General features: G+C 38.8%; 1 protein-coding gene and 2 long non-coding RNA genes across 4 annotated transcripts; 1 reads left to right on the top strand and 2 right to left on the bottom strand.

The window, feature by feature from the left end:
- Positions 1 to 102: 102 nt before the first annotated feature.
- LOC145651951 (uncharacterized) lies at positions 103 to 18,909 on the top strand. 2 transcript variants are annotated; one of them, XR_014118130.1, is made up of 3 exons: positions 103 to 368; positions 1,253 to 1,322; positions 18,379 to 18,909. It is a non-coding gene; the product is annotated as an uncharacterized LOC145651951 (long non-coding RNA). The 2 variants fall into 2 exon arrangements; XR_014118129.1 differs by lacking the exon at positions 18,379 to 18,909 and adding an exon at positions 1,898 to 2,031.
- LOC145651953 (uncharacterized) lies at positions 4,591 to 8,276 on the bottom strand. Its single transcript, XR_014118132.1, has 5 exons — positions 8,149 to 8,276; positions 7,396 to 7,658; positions 6,784 to 7,015; positions 6,459 to 6,518; positions 4,591 to 4,978 (listed from the first exon to the last, which is right to left on the bottom strand). It is a non-coding gene; the product is annotated as an uncharacterized LOC145651953 (long non-coding RNA).
- On the bottom strand, positions 11,155 to 14,365 carry LOC145652093 (B-cell receptor CD22-like). The gene is made up of 7 exons (XM_081701554.1): positions 14,302 to 14,365; positions 13,389 to 13,733; positions 12,743 to 13,034; positions 12,230 to 12,459; positions 11,999 to 12,098; positions 11,751 to 11,793; positions 11,155 to 11,470 (listed from the first exon to the last, which is right to left on the bottom strand). The coding sequence occupies exons 1-7, from the start codon at positions 14,360 to 14,362 to the stop codon at positions 11,345 to 11,347; spliced, it is 1,197 nt and encodes a 398-aa protein (XP_081557680.1). The 5' UTR covers positions 14,363 to 14,365; the 3' UTR covers positions 11,155 to 11,344.
- Positions 18,910 to 23,925: the final 5,016 nt, after the last annotated feature.

Below are 23,925 nucleotides of genomic sequence, written 5' to 3' on the forward strand. Positions count from 1 at the left end.
TGGCCAATAGAAATCAATATAAAATGGAAAAAGGGGGGGGGGGTCTAACGCTCTATTCATTAATAATTTTACGTAAGTAACGTGCAGTTAGAGTTAAACAAAGGCTGCGTAGTTTGGGTTTGCTTACGAAGGAACTGAACGCGTGTTTTTACGCAAAGAAGTGAGCACGGAATTAAATAACTTTATTAACACTCTGTATACCATTTAACCATCTAAACATCTCACACAGTTGTTTTGATGGTAATTTAACTTTCTATGACAAAAGAACTTATCTTAAAGCGGAAGAATGTTTTAAAAGGCCACATTGTGGAAATTTACCCGAGCGTGGGATTTGTGGCGATCTGATGCATGTAGACGGCTGCAAATCGGTAAGCAGGTACTTGTATTAGTCCTAAGAAATGTTATGTTGATCAATGTACTGTACTTTAAGAATATTCGATGTTATCAATAATTTATTTGAGTATGCCAGTTTGGGCTTGCTAGGGAGCGTTAGCGCATAAGGGGCTTAAATAAAGAGAGTGAAACAATATATGTAATATGTGTGATGATCAGTAAGTGGGTGATTGGAAACGTGATTGGGTGCTACGATTGGTTGAAGAACAGGTGAGTGACGGACTGGAGGTGTCTGATTGGCTGGGTGACAAAGAGTGTGTGTGTGTGCGCGTGCGCGTGTGTGCGTGTGCGCGCGTATGTGTGTGTGTGTGTGTGTGTGTGTGTGTGTGTGTGTGTTTGGCTGGCTTGGTATCAACATTCTTCATCTTTTGGGTGGGATGAGAATAGAGCTCCTAGAACAGACCTGAACAACAAGCTCTCACTACATACAGTTTGGCCACTTCAGTCTTCTACACTGCTTAGGACATAACAAAACTGTTATTAATACAATGTGTACTTGATTTATGACAGTGTAAATACATGTGTATGTAATACTGAGATGAGGTGTTAAAATAGTTGAAGTTGTTTTTATTTTGTTAAAGTTGGTAGAATTATTTTGTGTTTTTATTCTTATCTCATCTGCTTTCACCTTTTTCATTTACAGTCTGGACAAGGATTCCTCTAAATCCTTTTGTGATTCAATCCAGAATAAATAGCCCTCAAGGAATAAAACTGAATTGAAATGAGATGACAAGAGCCAAACCTCCTCAGTAATACAGTTGTGTCATCAGATCAGTCTGACTGATATTTGAAACAGTGTAAACAGAAGCAGAAATGTGATGCACTCAGCTGTGTTGTGTGCTGTTGTGTGTCTGTGCAGGTTTGTTTAATGATGACACTCAGAACTCCTCTTCTAACTCTCACTCTCATCACTCTGTTCATGTCTCTGGGTAAGACTGCAGTCTTCATCAAAATTGTATTTTTCTTTGTAAAATTTCCAAAACTGTTGAAACCCGCACAAATTCTGATAACAGAAAATTCTGATATCTAGTATAACGATTTTCTGACACAGTGTTCCCATTTAATGAAGTTAATTTACATTGGTTACCAAAGCCCCCACATCCCCCTCACCACTGCTACAGAGCTTGCTGAGTGCTTTGCGGTTTTTCTCAAGTTTAGGGCAGTCTTAGATTAAGAGCACACTGTGGTAAGATTAAAATTCACAACCCCACTATAACTACAAAGTGCAGATATATTTTTTGTTTGTTTTTCTCTTTACTCAACCTCATATATTATGTGACTGAGCGTTAAGTTGTTCAGAGTCACTAGTGTCCACTTCTCCCCAAGTTCCTCCCCCACCCTGCTACAAGCTCTTTTCACTTTGTGGTTTAGCTCAGAATCAGCTCAGAGTTCTGCAGTATCTGCTGGAGTTAGAGAGGAGAGAAGTGAAGCTGTAAGAGAACTCCCACTCTCTTATGGGGCCCAGACTCCTCTAATGACCTCTTTCATGCATCATATGTTTCAGGGATTTTTGGAACAGAATGGAGTGTGAAGTACAAACAAACTGAAATATGTGCTTTAAAGGGGTCCACAGTGTTTATCAATGGCACTTACACAAAGCCAGCAAAATTTAATGTGAAAGAGGAATTTTGGGTCACAGAGAATTTCAATGGACATGAGGACAAGCCTGTATATTGCAGACCCACTAATGCCTCAGGCAGAGTCCAGTGTTATGTAGATAAACAGCAACACTTCTCCCTCAAACTGATTAATATAACGAAGGAGGATGAACATGACTATCGCTTCAGAATCAAAACAAATGTAGCCAATGAAAAATGGCTGGGAGATCCTGTTAAGATCAGTGTCACAGGTGGGTTAAATCTTTAAGTCCCAGTTTTCTAACTGTGATGTCCCTTTACCCAGAGAAATTTGAGTCTTGAAGTTCATTAATGCCTATTTTTAACTATGATGCACATTCTCACTTCATGCAAAGGCATTTGAGTTTAATTAAGATGATTATTGAGAGTTGTGAAACTGATTAAGGGTTACTCTGATATATTAGTTGTACTACGCAATTTGTTTCTCTATTATTTTTTAACAAATTCAAGACAGTTTCATGACAGTTTCATAATCGAATGTTTGCTTCCTAGGAGATTTGTTGAGGCTCACTACACACAATCCACTACTGTTATTGTGATAATCCAAACAGCTGTACTAACTGATGCTCAGCCTCTGTTGATATATGCTAGTAGATTAAAGAGGCCCCCAGTTAGGGTGTACTATTGTCTCTATGTGTGTTTTGTTGTATGTCTGTATGCAGGTAATCCATGTTGAATCTTATTATGCTGATGTTCAGACTGAAGGGCCTCCTATGGTGCAAAGGGAACATCGTGTGTGCCTTGTCCCTGGAAATAGCTGTAAATGTGACAGAGCACCAGTACTGTGTGGTGTGCCTCTCCCTGTCCAGCAGATGGAAAAACACCCCAATGTACCTGTTGTTAAATGGGTCATATCCGCATAGGGAGTCACCCTTCTGCTAGAACTCCATCCCCCATTCTGCTGTTCCTGGGAAAGTCACACTGTCACCACACCATCAGTGTCATTTCACTTAACAACACGAGGATGTCAGAGTTGTTCGATGTAAACTACGCGCATTTGGACTGGCTCCTGTTTGGACTGGCTCCTGGCTCCTGTTAGATAGCTGTGTACTCAATACCTCATGTTTCTAATTAACTTGGCTTGTTATTACTACTAACAAAGGATGATTGGACAGTGGTAGCTCAGTGGTTCAGGTACTTCATTTGTAAACAGAAGGTTGCTGGTTTAAGCCCCACCGCTGCCAGGTTGACACTGCTGGGGCTCCTGAGTAAATCCCTTAACCCTCAAGTTGTACTCAGTCATAATTGTAAGTCACTTTGTATAAAAGTGTCAGCTAAATGTAACTGATTTAACCAATGGCAAAGGTGATTTCATATTTTTGTAAATAATCTGCATATCACTTCCAGGAGAAATGAATATTTGCCACATGTAAAAGGTGTGGTCAGACCAGGAAATTTCTCCAGATAAACTGGCCTTGACTGGAATTTTTTGCCTTTTTATTCTCTGTTGTTATTCTGCTACAGTAAAAGACAGCAAAGTAAGAATAAAATGTATCTGTTTTCTCTCTATGCATGCTTACAAGTATAAGAAATAATGCTGACCTAAGTCCACATATTCTGCTACCATGTAACTTCTTCATTTGATGCCTGCTTTGCTTGCCAAAGACCACATTTGCCTTTGTTATTGTTCTTCCTCTTTTTTCCCTGTGCTTGCTCTTCTTGTCAAACACAGGTAGTCTATAAATTACACATACTATCTAACTACAAACTGACTCTGTGTCTCACTGCAGCTCAGACGCTCTCTTCAGGTGCCTGAGGTTCACAATCTGGATGCAACCAGATTCCTCACTAAGAACTGACCAACCAAATACTTAACATCATATATACACTGTGCCAGTTAAAACACTCAGATGTAGTTCCCCCCAAAAGGACGTGTTCTCAGAGATTCCCACTCTAGAACTAAATTAAATTTTGACAGCGTCATGTTACGTCAGGACTGACCAACCAATCTGAATGGACTTACACACATAAACAGGGATGTTAGAGTATGACAGAAAGAGGAGTGTGCAGAGCTACTCGTTTGCAGCTTTTTATTAAAATATTCAAAAACTGAGAAAATGCCCTTAGATTTCATTACTATGCTTTGGAGGAAACTGCATTAAAATAAATGGACTAAATGAATGAATGAATGAAGGGATGAGTGAATGAATGAATGAATGAATATAGTATTAAAATAGTAGTGATGAGGTTAATTTAATTATTTAGATTAGCAAAATAATAAGAAGGTTATTTTTCATCCTTGCAATAAAAATGCAAAGGACGCTTTTATTTTAACATTTTCTGAGTATTAATCATTAATGTAAAACACTGAAAAGCTTTTCTGCTGAAGGAAACTACATGTTAAATTTATTATTCCCCTCTCTATTTCTCACTCTTTTGACTGCACTGGTGTCACGTATGGGCCCCCTTCTGGCATCCCTGTTTACATGATTTCCCTGTCGTGTCTTTGTTTTCCTTTACTTCCTGGTTGTTCCGTTCCTTAGTTTCGTTTTCTCTATGCCTGTCATTCCTTTTACCTGTTCCTCTTTCCCAGTGCTTGTTTTATTTTAATCTGTTCCGCTCTCTGGTCTGTATCTCCACCTGTAATGATGTTCGCCTGTGTCTGGTTAGTTTATAAGTCTTGGTTATTTAAGCCCTGGCTTTGTTTTGTCTTCCAGTTTGTCAGTTATTTTGGCATGTTCGGTTAAGTTTCTAGTTGTTGTCACTGTCACTGACCTTGTCATTGTTTTGCTGTTTGCTTAGTTCGTGTGTTAATTTGTCTCAGTGTTTTCCCGTGTCTCTGTTTGTTAGCCTCTCATGTTTTGTTTCCTTTGTTCATTAAAAGCCTCCTGCGTTGGCATTTTGCTTCTCGCCTAGTAAACGTTACTGCAGTAAACGTTACAATTGGACCATAGCTGCAAGTGTGATATTTCTCAGGGATGATTCTCTTAGTGGTGTTTCCTCAAGGCCTATAAAAGGACACACAGGAAAAAATATCAGAATACAAGGATATTTGGAATAACAATGGACACACACACACATGCACGCTCATTCAAATGTCATAACAAAATGAAAATAAAATCACATTTTTGTGTTATCTAAAATTAATAATAATCTATTCCTGCAGATTCTATATAGTTATGACAATGTAAAGTAGCCTAATGCCTAAGAAAGCTGTGTACTGTATATTTCCAGTATTCATTAACTTGTTTTTTGTACCTTTTTTCTAAATAAAATACAGCTCCTATTTAATGGTAAACACCCAAAATATGTAAAGAAAGATTTGGAATACAAATGAATAACTTTTAGTCACAATGTGTTGATTTCCAGTAGAATTTCCACCAGAAAAGTTAGACCTCATTTTGATCTGTAGCTTAAACCGCAAGGTTTTCTGAGAACTACAAATGTGGAACACAAAACTGATTGAAGAAACCTACATGTCCACACTGATGGTTCAGCAGAAAGATGCTCGTGGGTTTTCTTTGTTTGAGTAGAAAAGTGTGCTTATTACTTCAGTAATCCTATTGATAGATTAGGTGCAGCATTATTTATAATAATCTAATAAAATCAAAAATTCACTTTTTACATTCTGTGAAGCAGAGAATTAAAATACAAAACAGAAATAGTGTGTGTGAGAGAGAGAGAGAGAGAGAGAGAGAGAGAGAGAGAGAGAGAGAGAGAGTTCATGATAGTTGACCTGGTGTATGACCTTGCTTCCAGTTTTCACTTTACTCTTGTCTGCTCTAATAGTTAGTCTGCAGTTGTACATTTGTATATATTCAACTTTTTCCTTTTGTTGAGTGGTCACTGGTAAGTAGGGAGTGACTGCCATTTTGTTTTGGGATGTGGTTTGATCAGTTTTCCACTTAGGGAGTAAATTTAGTTTTGTGTGTATTTTCTTTTGTGTAGGTTGGTTCCTCCTTCTTTATATCTGGTGTAGTTCTGCACAGGTGGGGTGGCATTGTTGCAAGTCAGAGTCACTTCACTATTTCACAGATGGATAAAAAGACATTATTTGGAGGATCTAATACCCACAAAAGGAGAGAATGTGAAGAAATGAATATAGCATATTCTGCCTGAAAGGAGGAACAGGGAGACTACAGTTATGGTAAACATCAACCAGTGATACAAAACCATGTAGTTACAGCTGTGTAGTGTCTATATAAACGTTCATTAGCTGACTTGTATTTGAACTTGCATTATCCACTGTTCTAAGAACTGATTTTGGAGATGGAGATGATGTATGGTTGTGCTACCATTACTAATGTTTTCACCTTAAATCAGGCATAAATAACACCATGTAAAGAACGAATTTGATAATAAAATGTCTCAAATTAAAGATATTCTATTGTGACGTCATGAAACAAGAGCAAGGTGCAAGTGAGGAGCATAATTGTTTAATTCCCAAATGCAACCAAAGACAGAAAATACATTTTTAAAGTAACTTACTAAGCAGAGCCTTTAACTTGAGACAAGGGGCCATCATTGTAACGCACTGAACTCAGGCACCTGTGGGGTTTAAATAGGGTGCAGATAAATGAGGTCTTGGTCTAGGTGATTATTCAAGTAAACAGGTGATTTGGATTGGGGAAGTGAATGTGTGCAGTGATTGGTGGATGTGGTCTGTAAGGGCTGCCTGTGTACCAGCGAGGGTCTGACATCTATACATGTTGAAGATTTAGTGACTCTTTCGTGTTTCATTGTGTTTTACATTTTAACTGTGAAATTCATTTAGTAATAGTTTATATTATATAATCAAACAATGTAAACTCACATCTGACAGTGAGAGTTTGAGCAGGAGAGGGGAGATGTTCATATCCTCTTACAGCACACATATAACTGCCTGCATCCTCACTGCTGACTGGCTGCAGGTGGAGTGGGTTTGTATTAGAGGATAAAGGACGTCCATTTTTGTACCAGTTGAATGTTGTATGAATGTTCTCTCTCTGTCACTTCAGAAGGAGTGTTCACAAGGAGCTCTTGTACAATGAGATACTAATGGAGGGCTAGAAGAATTAGAAGATCCTTTAAATCATGCAGGAAAATATCAGGCAAAAAATAACATGATATTGCGGTCACCTTTCTTTTGTTTACTTTAATTTGAAACTGTTTTGGCATTTGCTAAAATCAAATTGTGTAGTACAAAGAATATATGAGCATAGCCCAAAATTAGCTTTAACAACTCATTAATCAGCTTAATTACCCTCAAACCCCTTTAGTGCAAATGTGCATCACAGTTAGAAAATGGTGATCATCTCACCTGTGACTTTGAGTATAATATTATGGCCCAACATAGTCATAAATGAGCTTCAACACTCAAATTCCTCTGGGCAAAGGGACACTGTGCATCACAGTGAGAAAATGGGGAATCCTGGATTTAACCCACCTATGACCTTGACAGGATCTCCCAGCCATTTTTCTTTGTGTACATTTGTCCTGAATCAGAAGTAGTAGTTACATTCATCCTCCTCTGTTACATTATTCAGTCTGAGATAAACAACACTTCTATCCTATCTCTGTGATCCCAAATTCCTCTTTCACTTCAAGGTGTTTTGGGTATGTATAAGTGCCATTCAAAGACACTATAGACCCTTGTAAAACATGTTTCAGTTTGGTTGTACTTCACACTCCATTTTGTTCCAAAGACTCCTGAAACATACATATGATGCATGAAAGAGGTCATTAGAGAAGTCTGGGCCCCATAATTGAGTGGGGGTTATCTTATAGCTTCACTTCTCTCCTCTCTTCTGAGTTAAACCCCAAAGTGGGAGGAGATCCATAAGCCTTGTAGCAGGGTGGGAGAAGGGCTTCAGAATTAGCAGAAATTAGTGACTCTTTACACAGGAAATGTGGTATGTGATAATCAGAAACAAGTTCAAGTTTGAGCTAGAAGTATGTTACATCACTATTTATTAAAGCAATTTATTCGAGAATTCATAATGATACTATTAAAGTTACTGTTAATTTGGCAAAGTTTTTTAGTACAGATCATTTCAATGGATGACATGGATGAAACCACTGCAAATCACAAATGCATAAGAATTTGAACAAGCCAAATCATTTGAAAAGTTATAAGCAGCTACACAGCAAACTTTATATTTTGATTTTAGAAAGAGGGATTTTAAGATGGAGTGCTCACCTTCACAGTGGAAACGGTAAAGCAGAGCAATAGAGGGCAGACACAAATGCTGAGTAGAGATTTATACTGAGTGTTAGAGATGTATGTCAGAATTACAGTCCAGAGATGAACAACTGAATAGAACAGATCTGGAATACAATAACAAACACAACACAGAGATATAAGTGGGAAACACTGACCAGAGAACGCAGACCAATATATTATACAGGATGATCACAACAACCAGACAAGATATCATAGAGGAACTCAATGACCAGTGATGAAACATGGCCAACACAGGCCTTAAATACACAGGCTAACAAGAGGATAATAAGAAACACCTGAAACTAATAAGGGGTAGAGAAAAATGAAACAAGAAACTAAACCTCGAAATCAAAACAAAGACATGAGGCAGGTTGCCAAGGGTATTGCTATGCTAGAATAGGGGAAGCATGACATGGGAGTATTACATTAGTGGAGCCTTCTAACTGTACAGAGAAATGCAGATTACATCAGCTAAGATATAAGAGGAGGCATATCCTAGCAATTTCCCACACAACCAATTTGCCACACAACCTTTGAAAGCATCAAAACTGGATTGTGAAGTGCAGGGGGTGCTGAGTGTCAAGCTGTATGCTGATCAGGTTCACATCTTACATTTGTGACAGACTACAATTCAAGCAATTGAGGATTACGTGCCTTTCTCAGGGGCCTAACAGTGGCAGCTTGGCAATGTTGGGGCTTGAACCAGCAAACCTTTTTTTCATTGTGGTATTAAGTGGATGCCAGTTATATTTGACGCAGCACTCTTGAACTCAAATAAGCTCCTGCACCCTAGAGCTGCTATTTTCAGAACCTTGGACAGTACTCCTACTTTATACATATGCAAAATTACCCATGCTTATCTTACACTGCCATCTAGAGAAATGTTTTTGTAATTACCTGCTTTCTGTTTTACATTCTTTAACCCACATGGATGTAACCCATCTTTCATGCAAGCGACATCAACTTATATTTGCTGACTGAACTGAGGTCTGCATTTGATCTGATTCAGCTGAGGTCTGCATTTGATCTCATTCAGATGAGGTTTGCATGTTATGAGCTGTGTTTTGCCTCTGTCAAAGGGGGGATTAGCAATTACAGTGAATATATTTTCATTTTCTCTTTGTGTGGAAGGAAAGTGTAATGTTCACAAATAATGACCAATGAAGTTGTAAATAATCAGAGGCTTATCTTTGAACAGATTACATGTATGAATAAGAGCAAACCACTGTGTTCCTCCAGTATCCAAGCTGAATTCAGGAGAGACAGATTGATGCAGCATGAAGGCTGAAGAGCCCTGCAGAGAAGAGTGTTTAACAGTCAAACTACTAGTTCATGTCAAAATGTTTCACAGACGCTACACCTCTGAGCTGTCATGTTGTGTGGCTGATGTGTTTAACACCTTGGAGATCTGATGACTAGTATTTTCTCAGCAGCAGCAGCAGCCACAGAGTGTGAACACACAGGAAGACCTGGTGCCATAAATTCCAATAGGAATCCCACAGGTCTGAAAGCCCCATCAACCTAGTCCGAGTTAAGCTAGTGCAGGATAATTGTTTATTTCTGAATATAAAAAGCAAAAAATGGGCTGTGTCGGCCTGCACAGGGATACTAAAGAAGGCAGAGCAAAGATCAACCACGGTGAAGAGTGTGTGTGTGTGTCGGAAATTATATTTTTTATACTAGAGACATCTGGTATAATGGGTGATATCTAATTTAGACATTATGTCATAACCCAGAAGATTAAATTGTGAGTTGGGAATATTCACAAATTGATGGTGAAAATGTATTCCACAGTCAGTGACAGGTGTAACACACTGAAGGAAGGTTTTGTGGGAAGGAGATGTGCAGCCCATTAACTCCCACAGAACTAATGGATGCTCCAGACGAGACCCTCATGTTTTGTCCCACTGTTGAAAGACTTGAGTCAATGGAACCCTGTTTTTTTGCTTGTTTGATTTTTTACAAGGGTAAATAGGCAAGCCAGACTCTTTTTCCATTGCCTCCTGTTTTTAATTTAACTAGCAGGTCAGAGTGTCTTTCATTAAGCTGTCATATATTTTGGTGCCATGATGTTTAACAACAGCTATTAGCTAATAAGTCCATGATAAAGAGTTTAAAGGAATTATTTTTTGTCAGTCTTATAGGTGCTGGTAGTGTGGATCTAATCCTTACATGATGGAGCTTTTGTTGTTTTGTAACCTTATTTGTAAGGGTCGGTGCCAGGCCGAGGCCTCCTCCGACCACCAGAGGGAGGTCTTGAGTCAGGCACGCCACTAATTAGGCTTAACGCCCAAAAGCTGGGCTAGGTCTATATAAGCCCAGTGACCCAGTGCTGGGTCTTTGCCAAAGTTCTGAGCCAAGTTCTGGGTATTGAGGTCTGTGAGTCCTTGTGTGACACCTCACTTCTGTGCTGCGAGGGTGTCTGTCTTTTTACGTCTCCTCCCTTCTCCAGTTTTCCCCCTCAAATCTGTCTCTCTCCTAAGCCTCCCCTTAGCCATTACAGCTGCTCCCTGTTTTCTGGTTTTGTTTGGGAAGTTTTAGTTTGATTATCCCCAGGGCATCAGGGCTGCCATCCTTCCTGTGGTGTCCTTGGTTATCCCTTTTCCCACGCTCGGCGTGGTTCCTCACCCAGTAGGCTGTCGGTGTCATCACCTGGGTTCGAGCTCATCTTACATTATTTTGTTCTATTTTCATTGTAGTTCAGATTGCTAGAGTGAGAATCCCTGAGTACACATACTGAACAAGATATAAACATCATGATGCTTTTGAGGAAACTGCATTCAAGTATTTTAACTGGATTAAAATTAATGGACTAGATAAAAATTGAATTAACAAATAATAAATTACTTAGATTTATTAATGATTTATATTTCCAGAATAAGACCATGGTTATTTTCCATCAGTACAAAAAAAAAAAAAAAAAAGAAAGGCTGCAACATTTTTTTGCAGTAATCACTGAAAATCTTCATATGGCTTAACAAATTGAAAGAAAAGAAAACAAAAAACCCTGCTTGTTTTGGCATATCTAAATTTAATAATTTATTCCTGTGGATTCTACATAGTTATGGTAATGTAAGAAAGCTGTGTATCGTAGTATTCGTCCAGTATTCAGTAAAAATGACGAGCTTTACACATCCCATCTTAAAAAAGATTCTAGAGTACTATCAAGATTCTAGAGTTGTAACCGAGTTCTATAACTGTGATGTAACTGATATGATGAACTCACTGCAGTATTCTCATAAACAGGAGAGCTGGATGTGGAAGTGTCACAGGTATGACATGGCTTGAGGCCGGCATTCTGTGAAGCACAGAGTTAATGATGTGCAGTTTAATGAGAAACACTGAATAGCTTAATAGCTAAGGTTTCACTGGAGTTTATCCACTAATGTTATTTTGTTGTTGACAGTCTGCATTTCAGATGGAGCTCTCACTCTGACATAAACAAATGCTAAAGATACAGAACTAAGACTGACACTGTCATTACAAGGCTCTGATTTGTCATGACATGAATTATATGAACTCTAGCAGGTTTAAGACTCCTTATTGACAAATATATCTGGATTTCTGTGATAGCTCACCCCATAATCAGATTCATCTGTATTTCTCTTTTGCCTCTTGCCTCTGAGCTCAAAAATCCCCAAATGTCAGTGTTCATCCAAACAGAAAACAGAGAATAAACATTAATATTCATAATATTGCATTTATGATATTAGTCATATTTTCAAGATTTCCCATATTAATAAAGTGCTTTTGGAAAGGAACAGAAATAAGGTACTATAAAGTTATCATTTATACATGTAACTTATATTAACATCTTTCACTTTACCTTCTTAAACTTTCTCTCTTCATAAATAAAACTATTGAGAGCGGAAATACAATCCCACAGAGGCCGACTCCAAGAGCTACAGGCAAAATGTAGAAGTGATCTGCTGAGAGAAACAGACATATGCACACTATTGTTCCTACACACAATATAGGGCTTTCATAATGTGATTAGCAAATGAATACGTTAATGAACTGATGAATGAAAAATGAAACAACTGTCTGTCTGTCTCACCCTTTAAAGTGACATGTATTGAAGCTGATTTCAGCATCCCGTGTTCATTCTGAGCTACACAGTAGTACCAGGTGCTGCTATTGGAGCTGATGGTGATGTTGTAAGTCTCTCCAGATCCTACAGGTGAGGTTACTCCTTCTTTAAACCAGGTGTAGTTCTGCACAGGTGGGTTGGCATCACTGCTGCAGCTAAGAGTCACAGAACTGTTCTCCACTATTTCACCAGAGGGACTGATGGACACTGATACATTCTTTGGAGGATCTAAAAACCAGGAAATAATGGAATTATTTAATCACCAGAGGAGGTATTTTCTTTATTGAACCTTTACAAAACACAGGATTTCAAATGTTTTATATATATATATATATATATATATATATATATATATATATATATATATATATATATATATATATATATATATATATATATAATTCTAATAAGACTTTACTACCTCATTGTATTTTTTAGATTTTAACTGAGAAATGAACTGAACTTGGCAATCAAATGAACTTAGCAATAATCAGATAATCATATAATGAAACCAACATTGTAAACTCACATCTGACAGTGAGAGTTTGAGCAGGAGAGGGGAGATGTTCATATCCTCTTACAGCACACATATAACTGCCTGCATCCTCACTGCTGACTGGTCGCAGGTGGAGTGGGTTTGTATTGGACGATAAAGGACGTCCATTTTTGTACCAGATGAATGTTGGACTGTCAGTCAGACTGCAGCTGGTTGCACACGTCAGAACTGCTGCTTCTCTCTCTATTACTTCAAGAAGAGTGTTCACAAGGAGCTCTAAGACAATGAGAGAATCATCAAACCAAACGAATGGAAATCGATCACAATTAGACTTTATAATCATCCAGAAAAACTTCAAGCAATTAAGAAAATTATTCTGCTGTCATGAAACTGTCTTGAATTTGTTAAAAAATAAGAGAAACAAATTGTGTAGTACAACTAGTATATCAGAGTAACCCTTAATCAGTTTAACAACTCTCAATAATCAGCTTAATTAAACTCAAACACCTTTACATGAAGTGAGAATGTGCATCATAGTTAAAAATAGGCATTAATGAACTTCAAGACTCAAATTTCTCTGGGTAAAGGGACATCACAGTTAGAAAACTGGGACTTAAAGATTTAACCCACCTGTGACACTGGTCTTAACAGGATCTCCCAGCCATTTTTCATTGGCTACATTTGTTTTGATTCTGAAGCGATAGTCATGTTCATCCTCCTTCGTTACATTAATCAGTTTGAGGGAGAAGTGTTGCTGTTTATCTACATAACACTGGACTCTGCCTGAGGCATTAGTGGGTCTGCAATATACAGGCTTGTCCTCATGTCCATTGAAATTCTCTGTGACCCAAAATTCCTCTTTCACATTAAACTTTGCTGGCTTTGTGTAAGTGCCATTGATAAACACTGTGGACCCCTTTAAAGCACATATTTCAGTTTCTTTGTACTTCACACTCCATTCTGTTCCATCAACCCCTGAAACATATGATGCATGAAAGAGGTCATTAGAGGAGTCTGGGACCCATAAGAGAGTGGGAGTTATCTTACAGCTTCACTTCTCTCCTCTCTAACTCCAGCAGCTAATGCACAACTCTGAGCTGATTCTGAGCTAAACCACAAAGTGAAAAGAGCTTGTTGCAGGGTGGGGGAGGAGCTTGGGAGAAGTGGACACTAGTGACTCTGAACAACTTAACGCTCAGTCACATAATATATGAGGTTGAGTAAAGAGAAAAACAAACAAAAATATATCTGCACTTTGTAGTTATAGTGGGGTTGTGAATTTTAATCTTACCACAGTGTGCTCTTAATCTAAGACTGCCCTAAACTTGACAAAAACCACAAAGCACTCAGTAAGCTCTGTAGCAGTGGTGTGGGGGATGTGGGGGCTTTGGTAAACAATGTAAATTAACTTCATTAAATGGGAACAGTGTGTCAGAAAATCTTTATACTAGATATGAGAATTTTCCTAATATTTGTGCAGGTTTCAACAGTTTTGGAAATTTTACAAAGAAAAATACAATTTTGATGAAGACTGCAGTCTTACCCAGAGACATGAACAGAGAGATGAGAGTGAGAGTTAGAAGAGGAGTTCTGAGTGACATCATTAAACAAACCTGCACAGACACACAACAGCACACAACACAGCTGAGTTCATCACATTTCTCCACCTGTTTACATTATTTCAAACAACTGTATTACTGAGGAGATTTGGCTCTTGTCATCTCATTTCAATTCAGTTTTATTTCTTGAGGGCTATTTAGTCTAGATTGAATCACAAAAGGATTTAGAGGAATCCTTGTCCAGACTGTAAATGAACAATTTGAAAGCAATTGTGATAAGAATAAAAACACAAAACCATTCTACCAACTTTAACAAAATAAAAACAAATTCAACTATTTTAACACCTCATCTCAGCAGTACATACAAATGTATTTAAACAGTCATAAATCAGATACATATTTTATTAATAAAAGTTTTGTTATGTCCTAAGCAGTGTAGAAGACTGAAGTGGCCAAACTGTAAGTAGTGAGAGCTTGTTGTTCAGGTCTGTTCTAGGAGGTCTATTCTCATCCCACCCAAAAGATGAAGAATGGTGTCACCCAGTCAAACATGTGCACACACACACACCCACACCCACACCCACACCCACACACACACACACACACACACACACACACACACACACACACACACACACACACACACACACACACACACACACAATCACCCACTCATAACCACTCTTTGACACCCAGCCAATCAGACAACTCCAATCTGTCAGTCACCTGTCCTTCAACCAATTGGACCACCCAATCACTTCCATCTTGTTTCCAATCACCCACTGACTGGTCATCACACATATATGTACTTTGTTTCAATCGCTTTATTTAAGCGCACAGGCATCTCCAGTCAATGTTTCACAGTGACCTTCTCTATTCCAAAAAAAATCTAGCAAACCACAATGAATATTTTATCCTTTTGCCCTTTTGAAATCTTTTTGATTTATGTTCCATGTTCCCTTCAGTTAACTCCTGCTTTGTCTATTAGTTACTTCATTAAATGTACATTTTATTACTTTTCAGTCATGCCTCACTACTTTCCTCAAAAGGTTACAAAGGGTTTGAAAAATAATGTTGGAACTTACAGGCACTATGTGTTGAATTCCAGTAGAACTCTTCATTCCTAATATAAATTCTAAATCTCAAAACTTAAAGGTGAGCAAACACATTGATCGTAAAAAGCTAAATCACACTCAGTGTATTGCAGATTTTTTCCCATGAAATGTTGCAGCACTGTAATGGAGGAGTTGACTTGACCCAGGACTCTTAGCACCAGAGGTCATATCACTGCAGGGCAATCTGACTAGACAAGGAACTTGAAAGAGAAGGGAGAGTAAACTCTATAGTCTACCAAACCACTCACCAAAATCTTCTTCATTATCACCCAAGATCTAACAACCAAAGACTGTACACCAGACAGAAGGCTCAACACCACTGTTCAGGATGTGACACAAAATATCCATGAATACATCTTAGCACCGGACCCCAAGGATGAGCTGATGAGGGTGTTACCCAGTCAGAAAGGGGACATGGTTACCATGGACACAGAAGAGGGGTCAGGTCAGGATTACCTACATGGAATTTAACACTGACAGGTAGCAGAAGTGGCTGACAAGACAATCTTACCAATGTCTGGAAAAGGCAGGACTGAAGGACAGTACAGAGTCACTGATCATGGTAGTAAGAATACAAGAACTAAGCACTAGGTTAATTGTAACAGGGGTGCATTACACCACACAAGATGCAGACTGTACAAAGGAGCCTCTGAGAGTAGCAGCAGCACAAGATGCCTACAGGGAAAGCAAATATTAAGAGACCTGACCAAGTGGCAGAGACCATGTATAGAAACATATGCAAGACATATAATCTGAACAACTTCAAATCTGTGTGTTAACAAAAAGGTTGTCCCAGTGGTGACTGGGGCTCTTGCGGCAGAGACACCAATGCTGGGGGGTGTGGCTCCAACAGGAATAAAACCATATATATATATATATATATATATATATATATATACACACATTTTTTGCTTGCTTTTTCATTCCTTTCACTCACACACTCTCTCCATCAGGAACACAAACACACCACATAAACATAACACCACTGAAATCCAAAACCAACTCCAAGTCCTCTAGTACTATATGTGGATGAGAGTTCATGAAGAGTGGTAATGTTCTCTTGACCTTTATGCTATTTACTAAAAGCACAGACTACAGGGAAATTTAACAAACAAATGTAAGTTAATAAAGAGCTCTTCTTACCTCACTGTGCAAACTCTCATCAGCAGTGTGGGAACAGAGGAAAATAAACTCAGAAGAAACAGCTTTGAGGTTTTAAACTTGTGAACTGTCTGTGGTGTATTTAATTCCTTGTTGCAGACTCAGACACACACACACACTCACTCACAGTACTCTGTGGGTGTTATTCCTGTGTTTCAGGGCCTCAATCTTCACGTGCAGCAACTGCCATGCCTGCACGTGGAGAAAACATTTATTTCATTGATTTATATCACTGCACTGTGTGTGTGTGTGTGTGTGTGTGTGTGTGTGTGTGTGTGTGTGTGTGTGTGTGTGTGTGTGTGTGTGTGTGTGTGTGTGATTTTGTGGTTTTTGTGGAATGTAAATGATTTTATAACTGGCAGGTCAAAAATGACATTTAGACAATCTTTGGACCCTGGAGGTGTACAGGTTTCATGGCAATTTAAATTTCATGTTGAAAAAGGATCATTAAGGGGGTTTTCTCGGCAGTTAAATGTGATGGTGGGTCATTTTTGACCCTTAAGACAACACAAGGGTTAAACCACAAACCACCTCTTTAAAGATTTTTACTGCTCAGCCACACAAGAGTAAAATATGAATGTAATAACATTTAAGAAAACATCCTTAAATATGTATGTGTCTAAATGTATCTTGTAACTCTGATTATGTTGCACAGTGACACACAGACTTTGCAAAATGTTTTGCAACTGCTGTCACTAATAATTAATTTTCTTTCTCTGATCTTTCTGCACACAATTCCAGCACATACAGTTACATCACTGCAACTACACAACTTCATATGTATTCTTGAACAAACTCATTTAATCAGTGGTGGTGTAATATACTTTAGCACAAATGTGAACTTCGTTCTGACGAAAAGGCCCCATGTTTCCTGTGCACAGTCACTCATGTCTGCTAGCCCCTCCGCCACACTGCTACAAGTCTAACAGAGCTCTTCTCACTTTGTGGTTTAGCTCAGAATCAGCTCAGTGTTCTGCAGTAGCTGCTGGAGTTAGAGAGGAGAGAAGTGAAGCTGTAAGAGAACTCCCACTCTCTTATGGGGCCCAGACTCCTCTAATGACCTCTTTCATGCATCATATGTTTCAGGAGCTTTTGTGAGTGATTTAAATGTGAATTATAACCAGCACATAACTACCTTAAAGGAATCCATGGAATTTATGAGCGGCACGTACACATAGCCAACATGTCTTTGACTGAAAGAGGAATTCTGCATCACACAGTTAAGATTGTGGAGAAGCCTGAACAATGTAAAGGCACTAATGATTCAGGCAGGGACCAGTGTTATGTAGATAAACAGTTTAAAACTAAAGGAGCAAAGAAAAGTTTGTAATTCTTTCCATACTGTTATTTTCATCCTCCGTTTATTATATGTATATACACACACACACACACACACAAAGTGAGAAATTGAAATCTGATACTGATAGAACTCTAAAAACTATAACTTTCTTGTGCATGTGTATATCCCCTCTATGACCTCACAAATTTATTGTGCATACACATTATTGTGCTGCTCACATGTGTGACATGAGCTGGTCTAATTTTAAAGTCATCATACTTATGTGTGAACAGAGGAAGTCATGTGATCAGAAATTAACCAGTTGTTTGGAAACCTTTGCTTTGTAATAGAATAAAAGTAGACAATGCATAGTAGACTGTGAATAATATTATTTGTATTTCTGTTGTAACATTGACAAATTATTTGTCCTTTATTATTTTCTGATCAGACCAAATCCAGCTATAAAGGTTTAACTAAGATTCATTTATTTGCTTTTACTCGTCCAGTGTCACTCATTCTGAGAAATGTGCCCCAGGGCCCTGAGCAAGGACAACCAGACCAGGCGAGGCAGATGGTGAGATCAGCAGGACAAGTTAAGGAAAATATGGAATTTTTCCTTACAGTAGCACAGGAATACTGGAATTGACCTTGGTCTATGTGCACTTTTACATAAAACAAGGATGAAGTAACAAGGTACAGCCATGTATTTTAACAAAAAAACAAACAAAAAAACACTTTCACCATCCTTTTTAAAGATGAAAATGTTTAAATAAACAGCAGTTCATCATTGCGAAGTAAAGAACACCACTGTATGGGCCTAGATGAAGTTTATGCCTGAGACTAGAATACACAGAATTGTCAATGGTAATTTTATACTGACACTCCAAATTAGTTCATGATTAGACATAATCAAATTCTAAGAAATCACCTGTAAATCTCTATTCTTTTAATCTCTCTTCTGTTAATCTCTGTTCTGTTCATTTCTATTCTGTTAATCTCTATTCATGCTGCATTAAAACTTATCTGAACTAAACAAAGAGTCTTACTGTTCTATAATGAGACTGATCACCATGTTCAAATATCAAATGATGAGAACAGAGGCAGCACAGAAGTGAAAAGCTAGATGTGGTTAACACATTTATCTGCAAGATCCCGCCGTTGAGAGGGTATGCATGCCCTTTCTGGCTAAAACTTACTTTAAACTAAAGACAAATATCTTTAAAAATATGTATTTACCACATCAGCAAGAAGGCGATGATAGAGAATTAACCTCTACAGACATAACTGTACACATAACTTAGCTCTGACCACTACATTTTTTTAATATTCAATTTTAGTTCAACATTTTACACTGTGAAGACTGAACTGCATGATTAAGATTCAATGCATGATTTTACGCTTTTGGAATCAGCGCCCCCTTCTGTTCGTCTAGTTACACCTGCACCACTACAGACCCCGAACTGAAAAAGCACTGAGCCATAATGGTAGATAAGCAGTATAACACACTTGACAATCGCAAATAAATACAAATTATTTTTCACTTACAAAAGAACAATAAATGACCCCACAAATCTCTCAAGTTCAAATAATGAATAAAATCAAATTCAGATGAAATAAACAAAATTTCAGAGCAAATAAACATTTCTTGAAAGCATTGTGTACTAAAGGGGAATGCAGTGAAAGACTATAAAAGGTGCAGCAGGTAACAGTACTCCCAGTTCTCTCTTTGCTGAAGACATGAGTGCACGCTTCAGTGCCCAACAGGTCATAGATCTGATTTTTTCAGACGTCCAGGAATAACAAGAGATCAATGATTTAGAAGAGGTATCTGAAGAAGAAGATGGGGAGGAATACGACCCGGAGCACGATGAATCATCTCCAGATGAAGAAGAAATCCCCCAAGCTAACAGAGAGACATTTTTGTTAAAAAATGGCAAAATAACATGTTCCCTGTTACCATATGACACACATGGCAGGGAGGCAACTCAAAATGTCATAAGGATGACCCCAGGGCCCACAAGATATGCAGTTGCTCATGGCCATGGCATCACTTCAGCATTCTCTGCATGTATATCACACCAGTCATCGAAGAAATCCTCCTGGAAAATGACAAATTTGGAAGGTTTCTCTATATATGGGGACATCTGGAAAATAATGTATGTTATTGACCTGCGAACTTACATAGGGCTGCTAATTTTAGCAGTTGGTTTATTGGTCACGAGGTGAGGCTACAGCTTGTCTCTGGGACGCAGAGAGTAGAAGGGCGATTTTTTGTGCCACAATGCCACTGAAAGTGTTTCACACTGTTTCACGAATGCTAGGAGAAAAATGGGAGATTGATATGTTGCAGTTGAATTTCTCACTGTAGGGTGCATAAGAAAATATCACTATGTTGCCAAAAAATGTTGATGACTGTAATTGTTTCCTTTCAATACAATATATTAAAAACTACTTTCTGCACATTTCTGCTACTTTCGGAAGCTATAGAATTGCCATCTCTTAATAAAATGTTAATGTTTACACCTATGCAGAACATTAAGCAAAAATGATGATAATACATCTCTACTTTAGTGTACGAAAAAGAATATAACTGGTGTGCTGTAATAAAAACGAGTGGTGGCCAATGATTAAATGTAGTCTTTCTGCAATGTGAAAAGAGAAAACTCAAATATTCATAGACAGACTTGCATGAAGGTTGTTTCTTCAATCAAAGTAGATTGGGGCTTTAAAACTCAATTCAGCTATTTTATTTTAGGGGTTTAGTGAAGGCAGATCATTTTTGACCCTTAGGACACGAGGTGTATACATAATATTAAGACAACACGAGGGTTAAAGGAACTGAGGCTGCAGATGTTCTGCTGCTTCTGTGTCTCCTAAGTGGACAGAGACTTGGTAGTGCTAAAAGCCACAGAAGAGTCAAATACACTTTACAGAAGGAGCAGTAAACATTCAGTGAGAGCTCAGTGACCCTGGGGCTGAACCTTTACTGTTCCTTAATCAACATGTACTTCATTTGACCTTTACTGTTCCTTAAACAAAGTGTACTGCATTTCAGCAGAGCCTTGATAATCGTCACTCAAACTATCATTACCTGCCACCTCTGTACTTTAACAATCCACTTCAGGCAGTTAAAAACAGACACATGTGTTCAACCCAGCAATGCAGTTCAGGGAATCCTTAATTCATGTATGTCTCATATATACATGTCCATGTCCAGTGTGAGGTGATTTAATGTGAAAATGTCACTTTCCGATGCAAGAAAAAATGAAATTAACTATCTGGATAGTTTTTCTAGAGTAACGATCCCAGTATGTATTTTGTATATTGTCTCTTGGATGTATATTTGCTTTTGGTCTGCTTCTCCAGTGTTGACCATTGCCTGAACTGCTTTCTCTGTGAAATCATCTGTATAGTAATTTTTGCTCTGTACTAGTTTTTAACTTTTGTCTGTTTTTCATTTATGCAGTGGATTTCCCATATTGTCAGTAAAACTATTTTTGTTAAACTCATCTGCACACATCTGATTAGTCATGTTGCCTTACATTGATCTTTATCCTAGTAATGGTTTCTACAATGTGATTTTAAACCATGGTGCTTTATATCTGGGCTGTTGAGTGCATTCTTTTAAAGTAAGACAAATGATCAACCTACTGGTCTACAACTGCTGTTACCTGATACATGTACACAAGATGTATAGAGAAACAGCTCTAAATCTACTTTTATTCCACTATTCAGTTGTCTGCCACACTGTTTTCATAATGAAAGTCTTCATTTTATGGTTGTGGACATCACCTTATTGAAAAGCAAATATAAATATCTTTATGTGCATTGAAATAATATGAACTGCAAAAAATATTGCCAACTAAAGGCAAATTATGACTATTATGTTCTTCTGTAAAAACACAGGCTCCTCTAATGATGTCACTAATAATTAATTTTCTGTCTCTGATCTTTCTGCACATGATTCCAGCACATACAGTTACATCACTGCAACTAAACAACTTCATATGTATTCTTGAACAAACTAATTTAATCAGTGGTGGTGTAATATACTTTAGCACAAATGTGAACTTTGTTCTGATGAAAAGGCCCCATGTTTCCTGTGCACAGTCACTCATTTCTGCTAACCCCTCCGCCACACTGCTACAAGTCTAACAGAGCTCTTCTCACTTTGTGGTTTAGCGCAGAATCAACTCAGTGTTCTGCAGTAGCTGCTGGAGTTAGAGAGGAGAGAAGTGAAGCTGTAAGATAACTCCCACTCTCTTATGGGGCCCAGACTCCTCTAATGACCTCTTTCATGCATCATTTGTTTCAGAATCTTTTGTGAGTGATTTAAATGTGAATTATAACCAGCAGATAGCTTGTTCCTTAAAGGAATCCATGGAATTTATGAGCGGCACGTACACATAGCCAACATGTCTTTGACTGAAAGAGGAATTCTATATCACACAGTTAAGATTGTGGAGAAGCCTGAACTATGTAAAGGCACTAATGACTCAGGCAGGGACCAGTGTTATGTAGATAAACAGTTTAAAACTAAAAGAGCAAAGAAAAGTTTGTAATCCTTGCCATACTGTTATTTTCATCCTCGGTTTATTGGTTTGGTTTGATCACATACATACATGCACACACACACACGCACACACACACACACACACACACACACACACACACACACACAGTGCAGTGATAATAATCAATAAACAGAAATGTTTTCTCCATGAATGTGCAGCCATGGCAATTGCTGCATGTGAAGATTGAGGCCCTGAATCACAGGAATAACACCCACAGAGTACTGTGTGTGTGTGTGTGTTTTTTTCACCTCAGTTTGGACAGAGCACTCTCAAACCATTTCACTGCGAGTTATAATGTGTATGACTATGTATGTGACAAATATACTCTGACGATCCACCATCGTCCCCGTCCCGAAGAAACCTCGACCCTCCGACCCCAATGACTACCGCCCTGTTGCCCTCACATCAGTCGTGATGAAGTACTTTGAAAAGCTAGTCAGAGACTTTATCACATCTTCACTGCCAGCCTCCATGGACCCACTGCAGTTTGCATACCGCCACAACCGCTCCACTGATGATGCAATTGCACATCTGCTCCACACCACACTGACCCACCTGGACGAAGGGAGAGAAAATTATGTTAAAATGCTGTTTGTCGACTACAGTTTAGCATTTAACACTATCATCCCCTCCCTACTCACTACTAAGTTGGAGGATCTAGGACTGCATACATCCCTGTACGGCTGGATCTCCAACTTCCTAACAGACAGACCACAATCGGTACGGGTGGGCAACTGTGCCTCATCCACCCTCACACTCAGCACTGGAGCTCCTCAGGGTTGTGTCCTAAGCCCCCTGCTCTACTCACTGTACACTTATGACTGCACAGCCACTTCCAGCTCCACCATCATTGTCAAGTTTGCTGATGACACCGTTGTCATGGGCCTGATCTCGGACAACGATGAGAGGGCCTACCTGGAGGAGATTAAACACCTGGAAAATTGGTGCCAGGAAAATAATCTCCTCCTAAACGTCAGTAAGACAAAGGAGCTGATCGTGGATTGCAGCAAGAAGCAGGAGCAGCACTACCAACCTGTGAGGATCAGTGGAACCACGGTGGAGAGAGTAGATAGTTTCAGGTACCTTGGTGTTCACATCTCACAGGACCTGTCCTGGTCCTGCCATACCAACTCCCTGGCAAAGAAGGCTCGTCAGCGTCTTTACCACCTCAGACGCCTAAGAGACTTCAGACTACCCTCCAAGGTACTGCGAACTTCTACACCTGCACTATCGAGAGAATCCTCATGGGGAACATCACGGTCTGGTTTGAGAATAGCACCAAGCAGGACAGACAAGCACTCCAAAGGGTAGTGCGTTCCGCAGAGCGCATCACTCACACGGAACTTCCTGACCTGCAGACCATCTACTACAAGCGGTGCCAGACCAAGGCCAGGAGGATTGTGAAGGACCCCACCCATCCCAATAATAGGCTCTTCTCTCTGTTGAGGTAAGGGAGCCACTTTTGCTCCCTGAAGACCA

Source organism: Electrophorus electricus, chromosome 18 (genome assembly GCF_041902795.1).
Source record: "Electrophorus electricus isolate QZ-2024a chromosome 18, ASM4190279v1, whole genome shotgun sequence".
NCBI classification, from domain to species: Eukaryota; Metazoa; Chordata; class Actinopteri; order Gymnotiformes; family Gymnotidae; genus Electrophorus; species Electrophorus electricus.

What these genes read in the sequence shown, in the direction of transcription:
- LOC145652093 (XM_081701554.1), bottom strand. Translation starts at nt 14,362, where the DNA reads ATGATGTCACTCAGAACTCCTCTTCTAACTCTCACTCTCATCTCTCTG. An exon ending in AAGAGAGAAAGTTTAAGAAG is followed by an intron (nt 11,794 to 11,998) that starts GTAAAGTGAAAG and finishes TTTTGAGCTCAG; the next exon opens with AGGCAAGAGGCAAAAGAGAA. An exon ending in CAGATGAATCTGATTATGGG is followed by an intron (nt 11,471 to 11,750) that starts GTGAGCTATCAC and finishes TGTGCTTCACAG; the next exon opens with AATGCCGGCCTCAAGCCATG.